General features: G+C 36.3%; 2 protein-coding genes and 1 pseudogene across 4 annotated transcripts; all 3 read left to right on the plus strand.

Annotated features, from left to right (window-relative positions):
* The first annotated feature begins 178 nt into the window (after positions 1-178).
* Positions 179-4,478, plus strand: LOC122313118 (metal-independent phosphoserine phosphatase). The gene is made up of 6 exons (XM_043127855.1): positions 179-346; positions 743-823; positions 1,339-1,467; positions 1,751-1,813; positions 1,957-2,081; positions 3,924-4,478. The coding sequence occupies exons 1-6, from the start codon at positions 254-256 to the stop codon at positions 4,114-4,116; spliced, it is 684 nt and encodes a 227-aa protein (XP_042983789.1). The 5' UTR covers positions 179-253; the 3' UTR covers positions 4,117-4,478.
* LOC122314614 lies at positions 2,825-2,933 on the plus strand (annotated as a pseudogene).
* A 925-nt stretch (positions 4,479-5,403) lies between the features above and the next one.
* On the plus strand, positions 5,404-13,260 carry LOC122313120 (protein LAZ1-like). 3 transcript variants are annotated; one of them, XM_043127857.1, is made up of 9 exons: positions 5,405-5,542; positions 6,305-6,552; positions 6,644-6,700; positions 7,547-7,655; positions 7,889-8,073; positions 8,172-8,260; positions 9,265-9,526; positions 10,402-10,653; positions 12,467-13,260. In XM_043127857.1, exons 2-9 carry the CDS (start codon positions 6,415-6,417, stop codon positions 12,821-12,823), a joined length of 1,449 nt encoding a protein of 482 aa, XP_042983791.1. In that variant the 5' UTR covers positions 5,405-5,542; positions 6,305-6,414; the 3' UTR covers positions 12,824-13,260. The 3 variants fall into 3 exon arrangements, with proteins under 3 accessions (XP_042983793.1, XP_042983791.1, XP_042983792.1); XM_043127858.1 differs by lacking the exon at positions 5,405-5,542 and adding an exon at positions 5,580-5,617; XM_043127859.1 differs by lacking the exon at positions 12,467-13,260 and having other exon boundaries at positions 5,404-5,542; positions 10,397-10,612.
* The last annotated feature ends 94 nt before the right edge of the window (positions 13,261-13,354 follow it).

Raw genomic sequence — 13,354 nt, forward strand, 5'->3', positions numbered from 1 at the left:
TACGGTACCCTCTCAAAGCCAATAATATATTGCGACGTCATCATAATTTTTTTAAATTTTTATATAATATATAATAAATAATTTAATTTTTTTTAATTTTTTTAAATTTTAAAATAATAATAATATTAAAATATTTTAATATTTAATTTTAAAACCTAAAATTCTTATATGAGAATTCTAAGTGATACGACGGAATTAAGGCAGGGGTGGCACAGAGAGAGAGAGAGAGAGAGAGAGCGCTGAGTATTTGGACATGGAGACGACGTCGAGCATGCGCAACAGATACTGGGTTCTGAGGCACGGCAAGAGCATTCCGAACGAGAGGGGTCTTATTGTCTCCTCCATGGTCTCTTTCGATTTTTCTCTTCTTCTTTTTGCCCATTTTGTATTCCAAACATTTGTAGATTTGGTTCTTAGATTAGTCTTGCAATGATTTGTGTTTTCTAGAGATGGCCATGCACATATATTGGGGAATCCAAATAGCTATTCGAATTTGATTGGCATTTGCTTAACTGGGTTTTGTGAGAAATTTTGTTTTCAAGTGTTAAATCTTCCTTTTCTATAAATAAAACAAAAATTATTTAATTATACGAGATAACCTGGACAGACATCACTCCATTCAGTTAGAATTAAGGGTTAGTTACTTGTTTGTCAGCGATGTTTTTTTATCTTAGAAATTACTTCCATTCACAGAATTGTGAGTTCACTTCAAGTTACTAACCTGTGGCTAGCATCCTAACAGGAAAATGGTACGAGTGCTGAATTTCAGCTTGCATCTAATGGTGTTAAGCAAGCAGAGTTGGCTGGAAAGTCATTTCTAAAGGTAGTTGTTTGTAATCCATGATATTCTGTCTGAATTCTATCTTTAGTCCATCTCATGCTCTACTTCGTGTTTCATCCAATATATCTGCAGTGTCTGTCCAGTAACTTTGTTATTTTTGTTCGGTTGCTGATGTGGGAATCGATGTCTTTTATTGTACTTTCAATGATTCTTATTTTCCACTTTCTGGATGGTAAATCTATTGTTGAAATAGTTCATTTCCGTTTTACTAATCTTCCTCATCCTATGATACTCGCCTATGAATGATTATTGCAAGATTTAGCTACTCAATCGGGTCGATGTCCAGTTCAACAATTATAAATTTGATTTGCTAGGCATACAAGATTTTGGTTAGTGTGTGAGCTTGTTCAGATGGACGAGTGATAAGATTAAATTAATATATGAATTGCTTCTGGAATAACCTATTGGTTTAATAGTAGGATTACCTCGTTAACCTTCACAATTTGGTCATTGTTGATGTAGCATGCTGAAAAACTTATAGTATTTGGATATTGCAGGCACTAAAGGAAAATAGCGTACGACTGGAAAATGTCCGCATTGTTTACTCTCCATTTTCAAGAACAACACACACTGCTAAGGTTGTTGCCTCTATGTTGAATCTTCCGTTTGAAGGTCCTCAATGTAAGGTAGACTATTCCACCCTCGTATAGATGCACGATTTTGATGTTAGCTTAGTATTTGTTGAGCATAATGCAAGTGAACAAATTATATAATGAAAAAATTTACTCATGATATCTTCAAAATGCTGTTGCCCAAGGGCATTGCTTGCGGGATATATGAAAAGAGTTCTTTGAGATTTTTCTTTTTCAGACTGTAGTCACCCACCAATTAGCTCAACAAAATGTAACAAGCTCTCACACTCAATCCCTTTTATTTTTATTTTTGCTGACTACAGATTTTGGTGGACAGGCAATGGAAGATCTTCGAGAACGCTTCTTTGGTCCTTCATTTGAAATGAAGTCACATGATAAAGTAAGTGATAGTTGGCAAGGCTTAATATAGCTTTTGAGGGTGGTGCCGGAGTTGAGGATGTGAAGTTGAAAGATTTTAGTTCTGGCGTTTATATAAAACTGCAACTAACAATTTCTCAAGCCTCTGTTTGCTTTTACTGACAGTATTCAGAGGCATGGGCTCTTGATGAAAAAGATCCATTCATGCGGCCAGAAGGTGGAGAGAGTGTTGATGATGTTGCTTCTAGACTTGCAAATGCTATGGAAGCTATGGAATCGGAATTGGATGGGTAAATACTATATCAATCCATCTTTTTGTTGTCTCATGATTTTCATGATTCACTGTTCAACGATCTTAGTATACTGTCAATAACAGTCCTAACATCATACTTGCCAAGATAAGTAATTCTACTAGCATCCTCTGAGGTGGAAGCCCTGCCTCTCTTGGGGGCTACTTGCTAGAAGTAGGCTCAGATTGTTCCTGAGATTTTGGAATAAAAATCTCAGTGTCATGTGTATTGGCAAATCAACCAACAAATTGGCAAACCACAAACTAGTAGAAATGTGACGCCCAATGGTGGGTCCAAGCCATATGGCTTATACTCCAAAATGACTAGTTAATAATCTAATCGGAGCTTTATTGGAATATTATAAAGAGCAAGAACTTCTCATTCTCAAGTAATGTGAGATTCCATATACCACCTACGCTTATCACTTATCAAAATGGGGTATCATAATCTCCCATTTTATCCTGACGTCCTCGTCAAGCCAGTTTATCATAGGTGGCATAGTTCATTCCACATTTCAGGTTGAGATAGGCTCTAACACCATTGGTAGCTCTAATGGAAGGCCTAAATCACATGGTCTTTACTCCAAAAGGACTAGTCAATGATATTGTGATACTCCATTTTGATAAATGATAAGGGTAGGTGGTGCATGAGATCCTACATTACTTGAGAATGAGAAGTTCTTGCTCTTTATAATATTCTAATGGGGCTCTAATTGTGTCATTGACTAATATTTTTGAAGTATAGTCCACGTGACTTTGGGGACATTCGATAAAAGTAAAACGATATATAGAAGATTAGCATAGCCCTTGCGCAAAGATATCAAGCACAAATCAAAAAATGGTATTAGAGACTATCCCAACTAAAGTAAGATATCAAGCGCAAAGATATGTAAGACTTGAGTTGTGCCACCTACGATGGACTGGCCCGATGAGGACGTGGGGAATATAAGAGAGGGGGGGGGGGGGGGGAAGGGAGATTGTGACACCCCATTCTAATAAGTGATAAGGTAGGTGGTTGTTGTGAAATGTGCGGCAATTTCTGATGAATTGTACGGAATAATCACAAGAGAAAAATAATAGAAATCGACACAAAGATTTAACGTGATTCGGTGATGTGCCTACATCCATAGGGAGCAAGTGGGCGCGAAAATTCACTATTAGTCGATTAGAGTTACATAATGTGTATTTGTACTAACCTTAGATGTACAGACGTATTTATACTATCTACTATGCTACGCTATGCTCGCTCCGGCATCTGCCTACTTTCATTATATGAGCCATATACTTCAACAGTGGTGTATGAGATTCTACATTATTTGGAATGAGAAATTCTTAACTCTTTATAATGTTTTAATGGGGCTCCAATTGTATTATTGACTAGTCTTTTTAGAGTATAGGCCGTGTAGCTTGAGTCTTCCATTTGAGCGTTACAAGAAATGAAGCTAATAACTACCACCCAAGAAGCCATTTTCGAAATAATTGTATTTTTTGCACATACTGGCCTCATCTAGACAAGATTACAACAAAGTTTGGCTTTAATTGCACACCAAGAGAACAAATGAATTCACTTAAGCCTCAGCTTTTAATGTTTGTCTTACTAATGTTCTTACCAGGAAAGAATAAGTGCTCCTGATGTGCAAATGATTTTAGATGATGATATTCATATAACTATTTTACAGCTAACTAAAATGATAGTGCCACCTTGTCAAAAATACTAAAAAATTTTTTATTTGAATTTCAACTTTTACATAACCATCCTCTGTTTAAAACAAAGCTGTAAAATTGTAAAAAATATGGTATGTGTATCATTACTCAATAATTTAACAATGTTCTTGCTCTGCAGATGTGCAGTCTTGATTGTTAGCCATGGGGATCCCCTACAAATCCTGCAGACAATACTCAATGCGGTTAAGCAAGACATAACATCCAGCGGTAATGACTTGGCATCAAGAATAGAAGCTGTTAGAGTCCCTTCCATCTTGTCACAGCACCGGAAATTTGCCCTCCTCACTGGCGAGCTCCGGGCAGTTACATAAACTTGAAAGTACGAGCCTTGAAAGGTGGAGCCAAGGCCAGGGACTTTGAGTGGATACTTTACACTTGATTATCGTATGAGCCAAATTCAATTGAAAATTTGGCTGTTCTTTGAGGCTGATACTAATATTAGTGATATGACATTATCACCAGGATTTATAGAATTCATCATCGTGCTCCCTAATCTCTTTAGGATGAGAACTAACATGTAGTATCAACATCTATTTGTTTGGCAGTTTATCAAGAGAAAGCTATACAAATGTGTCAACTCTGAAGCAAAATGCTGGACATGTAATAAAGAAACAAGATTTAGACTCCATTTGGATGCTAAGAGTATTTCAGATGATCTGAGTTTATCTGTGAATGATAAGGAGCTAAGATATTTGAGTGGGTTCTGTAGGTCCCTTTAAGATATGTTTGGATGTATGGAATATGTTAAGATATTTTTTAACTTTTTTATAAAAAGTTGAAATAGTAGTGGATCTTATCAATAATTGGTTTATTGTTTTAGTGATGTAATAATAATAAAAGTCCCATCAATAAATAATGCTGGGTAAAGATAAAATATTAAGGTTTTTCAAATGAAACAGTAGTGTGTATTTAGATAGAGAGTATATCCATCCATACGAAATTATTTCTGATGATATGAGATCACCGTAGCATCCAAACAGGCCTGTAGGATAAGAGTTGAGTGCTAATGATCATGATTCTCTATATTTTGTTGGGATTTTTCTATTAATTCTATTTTGAATGTAATATCAAAAGCTTTTTGCTAATTTTGAATGTATATCAAAAATCATCTCAATGATGAGGTTTGGGTCACACTGATACATTAATAAGCGATTATATATATGATAACATGTGTCACTTAACATGTATAATTATCTTTTGCTATTTAAAATTACACATGCGGAATGGATTATGCATGGTATATAGATCATTTAGTATGAAAAATCCATATCGATAATATAAATAATAGAGCAATGTTTCATCCTAAATCTTATTATCTTTAATTATTAGTGTAATATATTTTAAATAATTTCATATGCTAATTATTTTAATAATGTAACTTGGTATGAAAAAAGTTTTATTAGCTGAAGATGAATAATAATATTTATGTAAATTTTAATTTTGCAAATAAAATTAATTTTTAACAATTTAACGGTTTAACTTAAAATGTCGGCTTTTATTGTCATTAAATAAATTAAGATAACATAAATTAAGCTTGCACGTGTTATGTCCACGGTGTCAGACAGCTGAGTCACGTGCTAAGTCCAATGCTCGGCCTCTACTTCCCGATCTTTTTGAGATTTCTGTAATTTTATTTGAACTGAACGAAATTGCTGTCTCTCTCTCTCTCTGGCAAACTCCATGAAATTCTGCTATTGTTTTTGTTTTTTTCTTTACCCACTCCGTTTTCCTTTATAGGTAAATTATTGTAGTCATTCTCTCTTACTTCGTGTCGTTTGTTGCTTGTTTGTTAATTATCTGCTTGGTTCTTGGGTAAGTGTAGGAAAATGCAATGAACTGCGTTTGCGTTTTTCAATTTTCGTGATTTTTCTTCGAAATGGACGATGATGCACTGCCATTTGCTTAACTCATGGATCGAAACTGATTTATTTATTTTTCTTACTAGAAATTATTCTAGATGGATTCCGATTGTTTTCTACTTTTTCAATCTGTCTAATCGAGCGCGTACTTGTGTCGAGCAATTTCGATGTGCGTAATTTTTTTTTTCTTTGTGGACTGATGACATGGATGAACAGAAACACACGATGTTATCTATGAACTTATATTGTAAAAAGGTTGGTCTTTGGAATTCGGTCAGCGGTACATTATTTTTGAAAACCATCATCTGATGAGTGGATATTGTTTATTACATCTGTTTCTATCTGCCTTTTTGTCCCTCCCTATCCCGTTAGGGCTCGAGTCTTTGTGTACTTCATTATGAAAGGGTTTTATCCAGTTTTGCTCTTTTGAAATAGTCTTGACAATGACGGCCCCAAGATTTTGGTCAGTCAAAATTGGTTTTGGATACTGAGCAATGTAGGTTTCAGTGCCAAAAAGTAGAGGGGGCTCGAATGGATGCATGTAGATATGTCATATGATACTACGCAGCCTTTATTTTTATTTTAATCTCTTCGCTTTGACTCTTGGAATATGCTTATCATTCATGGTGAATGTTGACAGGTGTGTATTTGCTTCGGCTTGTTCAATTTGTCACCTTTATGTATTTACTTGGGATATAGTACCATTATGCTGGCTATATCTGCAAGGCCAGTTAGAAGTTAATATAGCCAATGAGGATAACTACTTATCTGTTGGGCTACCTAGCACCTACATGGGCAAGTGTAGTTGCCGGCGCCTTTGTCCTTGTCACTCTAGTGCTGTCCACATACCTTGTGTTCGAGCACCTGTCTGCATACAAGAATCCTGAGGTCCTCCTCTGTTAGTATTGGAATCCTTTTCATACTAAATGTGTCCTGTTTTTAATGAATAACTTGGTTGAATTTTCACTCAATTTTGCAGGAGCAAAAATTTTTGATTGGAGTTATCCTAATGGTGCCATGTTATGCAGTTGAATCAGTGAGTTCTGCTTAAAAAAGCATATAATGAATATACAAGAACATGTCTTAGTGAATACGCATTCTGCGAATGGAGAACATTGATTTTTCTTTCCCCAAATGCTGGAATTTAGAACCCAAGTGCCTTTTTCAAGCTTGTCTAATAAATGATTCCTTTCTCTCACTCTAAAGTTTTAGTCTTCTTGTGAAATTGACGCTCTTAGTACGAGTCATTTACTTTTTGACATGTGGACAGTTTCAGATTTCTTAAGCTCATGGTGCTACTTAAATTTTTGGGAGGTCAGATAAACTTTTAGAACTTTTTTGAGGGCAGGGGATGGCCTTTTGTTCAAGTGTTCAGGGTTAAGGTTTATTTCAAGATTTGGGGAAGTATCTTTTTTACAACTTTTTATGGGGCATGGGAGGGGTCTTAAGGGTTTTAATTTGTATTTTTTTTTTTTGGGTCAGGTGGGCGGGTGGGTGGGGGGGGGGGGGGTGATTTTTGGGCTGCACCCTGACTCTGCCACTGCCTCAGTTGAACTGCCTAATGAAACACTTTAAAGCCAGAGTCATTGGCAGAGTGGGTTGTGATATGAGGCATTTGATAGCCGATATTTCAGAATATCTGTGCAGTGGTGTTGTCATGTTCCAATTTGGAGGCTTGGCTTGTTGTTTCGAATCTTTTTCGTTTCATAATCATATCTACTAAGCTGTTGATGCTGTTGTTCAGTTCTAAATACGGATCTTATATAATTTTTTTAAACTAAAATTTCTCATATAGTTATTTCAGAACATTTATTTGACATGTCTTTGCCTTTGTTTGCTTGCATATTGTTTTCACCTTTACTAACCTGGCTTATTATAACAGCTTGTATCATTGGTGAACCCGTCGATTAGTATTGATATCGAGATACTACGGGATTGCTATGAGTCCTTTGCTATGTATTGCTTTGGAAGATACCTTGTTGCATGCTTGGGTATGTCTTCTTTGAGAGCTTTGTTAATGATGGAGAATTTTCATTTTTTTGGATCATTCTTTTGGTGGGGGCTTAGGTAATTTTAGATTCCTAGCTCATATTTACTCTGGCTTACAGGTTGAGATTGTGATTTCTATCTTCACATTGTTGGCCATTTTTTTTATTCCCTGACTGTATTTGTATTAGTTATTATTTTTTCCTTTTTCTTATTTATTTTTTCTTCTCATTTTAAGGTGGGGAAGAGAGGACAATTGAGTTTATGGAAAGAGAAGGGCGTGCAAGTTTTAAGACGCCACTATTAGAACACAGTTCTGAAAAAGGAACCGTGAAGCATCCTTTTCCAATGAACTATTTATTGAAGCCATGGAAACTAGGCCAATGGTTTTACCAAGTTATCAAAATCGGAATTGTTCAATATGTATGTTCTGCTGAAGTTTTATGGCTTGCTGATAGTTCTTCTTCTTCGGTCCTTTTCGTTTTGTGCTAAAAAAAAGTAAATTATTTTTGCTCTGACAGATGTTAATAAAGTCTCTAAGTGCTATTTTAGCAGTAATCCTTGAAGCCTTTGGTGTATATTGTGAAGGAGAATTCAAATGGGGATGTGGGTAAGATATTCCTGAATTAGCGTTGTGGAATGTTGTAGTTTCTGTATCATTTCTCACATTGTAGTAACTGCATGGTTAATATTTTTTCCTTGTTATCCTATGGTAATTCATCTCATATTAGTTATGCAGTGCTGGTAGCTTTGAAGGAGCTCACATACTGAGAGTGCGTAGCAAGATCCCCCCTAGTATCACTTTTACATAAATGTACTTAGTTTTGAAAACCCATCATATATTAATGCTCCTGCATTTCTGGTTCATCAATGGTTCTTTATTGTTTAGTTAGTAGATATCTTGTGATAGATGCATCTGCAGTAGTTATTCCATGTTGAATTTTTCATTATATATTGTATCTTTGAAATCTCATTGTTAAATGACTGCTTAGGCCACTACTCATGTAAATGGGATAAGTTTCTGGGGCTTTTTTTTATTGGTAAATAAGATTGTATTGATCATAAGAATAGGCAAATATCTTCCATGACTTCCTTATAACTGTTTCTAGTTCCTAAATAGGTGTATTCACACGTATACTTCCAGTGTGCCTGGGCTATGCCTTCTTCATTTCAATAAAATATCTTATTACTTATTAAAGAAAAAAAAAAAAAAGAAGACATTTGACCTTGGGTTGTTTAGTGTTAAAACATTTGATAAATATTGCCCAAATTTTATAATTGCTATAGAATTGAAGAAGTGACCAAGTTTGATGACCAGAAGGTGGTAGCAAAGTTTTTTTTTTTTTTTTAAATTATATATATTGACTAAACTGTTTATTTAGTGAAGTAATTGAGAGTACGTTGGCTTTTTATTAGATGAAGTTGCATGAATTGGAGTTCAGTATTCTCAATTGCTTCTGCTGCTTTTTGATGCTGGTATGACTTTAGATTTGACATTAAGGGATATTGTTTACTCAATGGGGTGTATGTTGTTGTGAGATATTGATGTTTTACTTTATCTACTGTCATTTACCTTTTTGGTTACTGGTGGTGTGATTGTTATTATTATTGTAGGTACCCATATATCGCAGTGGTGTTAAATTTCAGTCAGTCGTGGGCTTTGTACTGTCTAGTTCAATTTTATACTGCTACGAAGGATGAATTGGCACACATAAAGCCATTGGCTAAGTTTCTAATGTTTAAATCGATTGTATTCTTGACTTGGTGGCAAGGTGTTGCAATTGCTATTCTCTATGCACTGGGTTTGTTCAAAAGTCCTATAGCTCAGGCTTTACAGTTTAAGTCAAGCGTTCAAGATTTCATCATCTGTATAGAGGTAGATGGTCTCTTCCACTGGCTTCTTTATTTGTCTATCAAGTGATTTCATTTACCATGACAGAAGATTTATTAATACATTTTACCATAACTGAGTATTTTCTTGAAAGATAGTTATTGGATTGTCGTACTAATGGAAACTTTTTTCACTCAACTAGGACAACCGTCATGTTACTCAGTTTAGTTAGTTGACCCCAAACTAGTGCTAATAATTAATGTTCTATTCATGATGGCTTTTTTCACAATCATTATCGTATTGTATATTTTTGTCATTTTTTTGTTCTACTTAGTTCTTGCTGTGCTGGCATACTTTTGTGGCTAGACTTGATATGGCATGATACTAGGAACTGCAGTGCATGTTTCAATAGAAAGGACCTTATGCTTGGAACATCATGTGTACACTACAGTAATATCACTTGGGTTATGCTAATATGAACCAAGCAACTTGAAGCCATGGATAAGATTTCTTAAACCAAGTCTGATCATAAAAAAGATTCTCTTCAAGTGAACCAGCCTTCCTCTATGTGGGGATTGCGCACTGGTTGGAATAGGTCTAAAGCAATCGAGTATCCATTACTTCACTTCATGGAGATTATACTAAGTGAGTAGAACAACACGTTTTAAGTGGGTTTTTCTGACCTTTCATATTCTGTCTCTCGTCTATCATTTTTACTGTCAAGTGTTTGTGTTGTTAGGTATGTGTGATTTATATCATTGGAGTGAAGAGTGGATTTGTGAAGGTTTCATTGTGCTCATATAAACCAAGCCTAATCAACTATTGTCCTCTTTCTTTTTCTGCCAAAAGTCTTTTCATGATTATCATATCTAATTTAAAAATTCTGAAGTTTAACATGTCTATATATTCATCCAGCGCAGATGGGCATTGCTTCTATTGTTCACTTGTATGTATTTCCTGCAAAACCTTATGAGCTAATGGGAGACCATTTCCCTGGAAGTATTTCAGTTCTTGGAGATTATGCATCTGCTGATTGTCCTTTGGATCCTGATGAGGTTAGAGACAGCGAGCGCCCTACAAAACTGCGCCTTCCTCAGCCCGACATTGAGGTCAGAAGTGGAATGACTATTAGAGAAAGTGTTCGGGATGTTGTTATTGGCGGTGGGGGACATGTGAGTTTCTTTTATCTTACTGATGGTTCAATTTTAGTTTTACTGCATAGTTATTTGATGGCACCATAAATGTTGAAGGCATCCTTCGTTTGGCTGCATAGAGATATCTTGTTTGTTGTAAAGAAGGAGTTCGTGGTTTGTTGGTTTCATTCCTAAGCATAGTGGTTGAGGTGGATTTGTTGATAGTTGTGGCATGCGTAGTATTTTTCACAATTTTGAAAGGTGACGAGTTTTATAGTTTTGAGGAGAAAGAAAAACCTTTCTTCTTTTCCCTGAAAGGCAATACTGAAAGCTAATTGGCATATTACAAGTAACTTGGGATCGAATCATGTGTTCACTCAGGTTTGGGGTTTTATGGATAGGGGGAGGGCTACATCTGTTAATTGATGTCTACACTCATTTTTTTTTTAAAGGTAAAAAAAAATTTATTGATCCACGTAAATAGGCAAAGCCCGAGTACACAAGAAATATACGAGAAAGAGCCTAATTACAAAAATTACGTGCTGTTGATAGTAGCGTGCACATCATTTAGACTCATTCCATTCCATACAATAGAAGAGGCCCACAACAACAAAGTATGAAAGAAAAAGTCCCTAAAACTGTCTGGGGAGTGTTCCCTATCCTCGAAGCAACGACCATTTCTTTCATTCCATGTGCACCACATTAAGCATAGAGGTACCATCTTCCAAGCTGCAGTGATCTGACGGTTGCCCCTAATCCCTTGCCAACAAGAAAATAGATCTATCACCCTCTTAGGCATGACCCAAGCAATACCGAGTCTCGAGAAGATTGCATCCCACACTATCTTTACTACTTTGCAGTGAAGAAGGAGGTGGTCCGTTGATTCACCATTACATTTGCACATGTAGCACCAATCCGTTAGGTAGAGTCCGCGCTTCCTTAGTTTGTTGATTGTTAAGATTTTACCATGGATGGCCATCCACCCAAAGAAAGCTACTTTGAGAGGAACATTGCTCCTCCATATGGACTTCCAAGGGAAGTCAGTGGAAGAGTGGATCGACAAGGCTTTGTGATATGAACGAACTGAAAATTTATTGTTCCCTGTGCGGGTCCAGAGTAATCTGTCCTCCCTTTCTACCCTTGGCTTCAGCGCATATAGCATCCTGTAAAAATTAGTAATGTCTCCCAATTCCCAATCCTGTACAGCTCTAGTGAATCTTACAGGCCAAGTAATGGAATCAGAATTGTTGCACATATTATCTGCCACGGAAGAGCCTTATCCAACGCAATCCTATAATGATGTCTACATTCATATTTGGTGGATGCTAAAGAACATTGGGGAAAATGGATCATGAAGAAATTTATGGGCCTAACTTATCTCATAAAACCGGTTCAACAAGAGAAGTTTACTCATTGCTTATAAACATGCCCAAGACTCGTCCACAAGCAATGTGGAATTTATACCTCAACACCCTCCCTCATGTGCAGGCTAGTATTTTTCTTGGTCCTTGTCACAGGATAAGCAGTCTGGGCACCCATTTGTCATGTAGTAGGCTCTGATATCATGAAAAAATTTATGGGCCTAACTCATCTCATAAAACCGGTTTAACAAAAGAGGTTTGTTCATTGCTTATAAATATGCCTAAGACTTTATCCACAGATAATGTGGGATTTCTTCCTTTAACAGATCATAATATCTATATATGCAGGTGCACTTTCAAATGGTGTCTTCTCTTCACCAGTGGCTTTTTAAGTAAAACTTTTTTGCATGTGCATCTTATCTTCTGTGTGCTTTTATTTTATTTTTATTGCTTATTTAGACTGCTGCATCCATCATTTGCCTCTTGCACAGATTGTGAAGGATGTGAAGTTCACAGTAACCCAAGCAGTGGAGCCTGTAGAAAAGGGGTTCACAAGGTTCGGTGAGAAGTTACAAAAGATCTCTCAAAACATGAAGAGGCATGACCGGGACAGAAGAAGAACAAAAGATGATAGTTGCATCGCCATTTCATCACCTACACGGACGGTGATTCGTGGGATAGATGACCCGTTATTGTATGGGAGCATGAGTGATAGCGGGTTCTCGAAAGGAAAGAAACATCGCCGGAAATCGGGATATACTAGTGCAGAAAGTGGGGGAGAGAGCAGTAGCGACCAAAGCTGTAGCGGATATCAGATCAGAGGTCAAAGGTGGGTTACCAAAGATTAGTTGGAAAAACAAAAAGAGGTTTACGAGGATGGTTTAGATATCAACCAGCAATCTGTCATTGTGGCATTCAGAGTATGGCTTACCACAAACAAGATGATGTTGGGTTTTGATCTAAAGTGATCTTTTAGCGATGGATCTTAGCTCATCAGATGCTTTGCTTTATGCTTATGCTGGAAGAGTGATTCGTGTACCATTATGATTGTCATCTGTTGTATAAAAGGTTTTTCATTTGTTATCTGGGTATAGTCTTAACAGAATGATCAAGAAATCGGCCACTTTTATTTGTTTCACAATTTGGTCTCGTGATCAAGAAATTGTCACCCTTTTTGTTCGATTTTCTGTTTAGAGAAGAAACAGCGGCTTTTTGGTCACCTTACCCCCCCTCAATTCGAGAACCTCTTTACATTTGAAATACGAATGTTACTTATTTTCAGCTACATGTATTTACTATTATGTGCAAAGTTAGGCTCGTTTGGAACTTGGATTGAAATGAGATCAATTTAGTTCAGTATAATTTTAAGCAAAATTTAA

This window comes from Carya illinoinensis, chromosome 6 (assembly GCF_018687715.1).
Source record: "Carya illinoinensis cultivar Pawnee chromosome 6, C.illinoinensisPawnee_v1, whole genome shotgun sequence".
Lineage (NCBI taxonomy): Eukaryota > Viridiplantae > Streptophyta > Magnoliopsida > Fagales > Juglandaceae > Carya > Carya illinoinensis.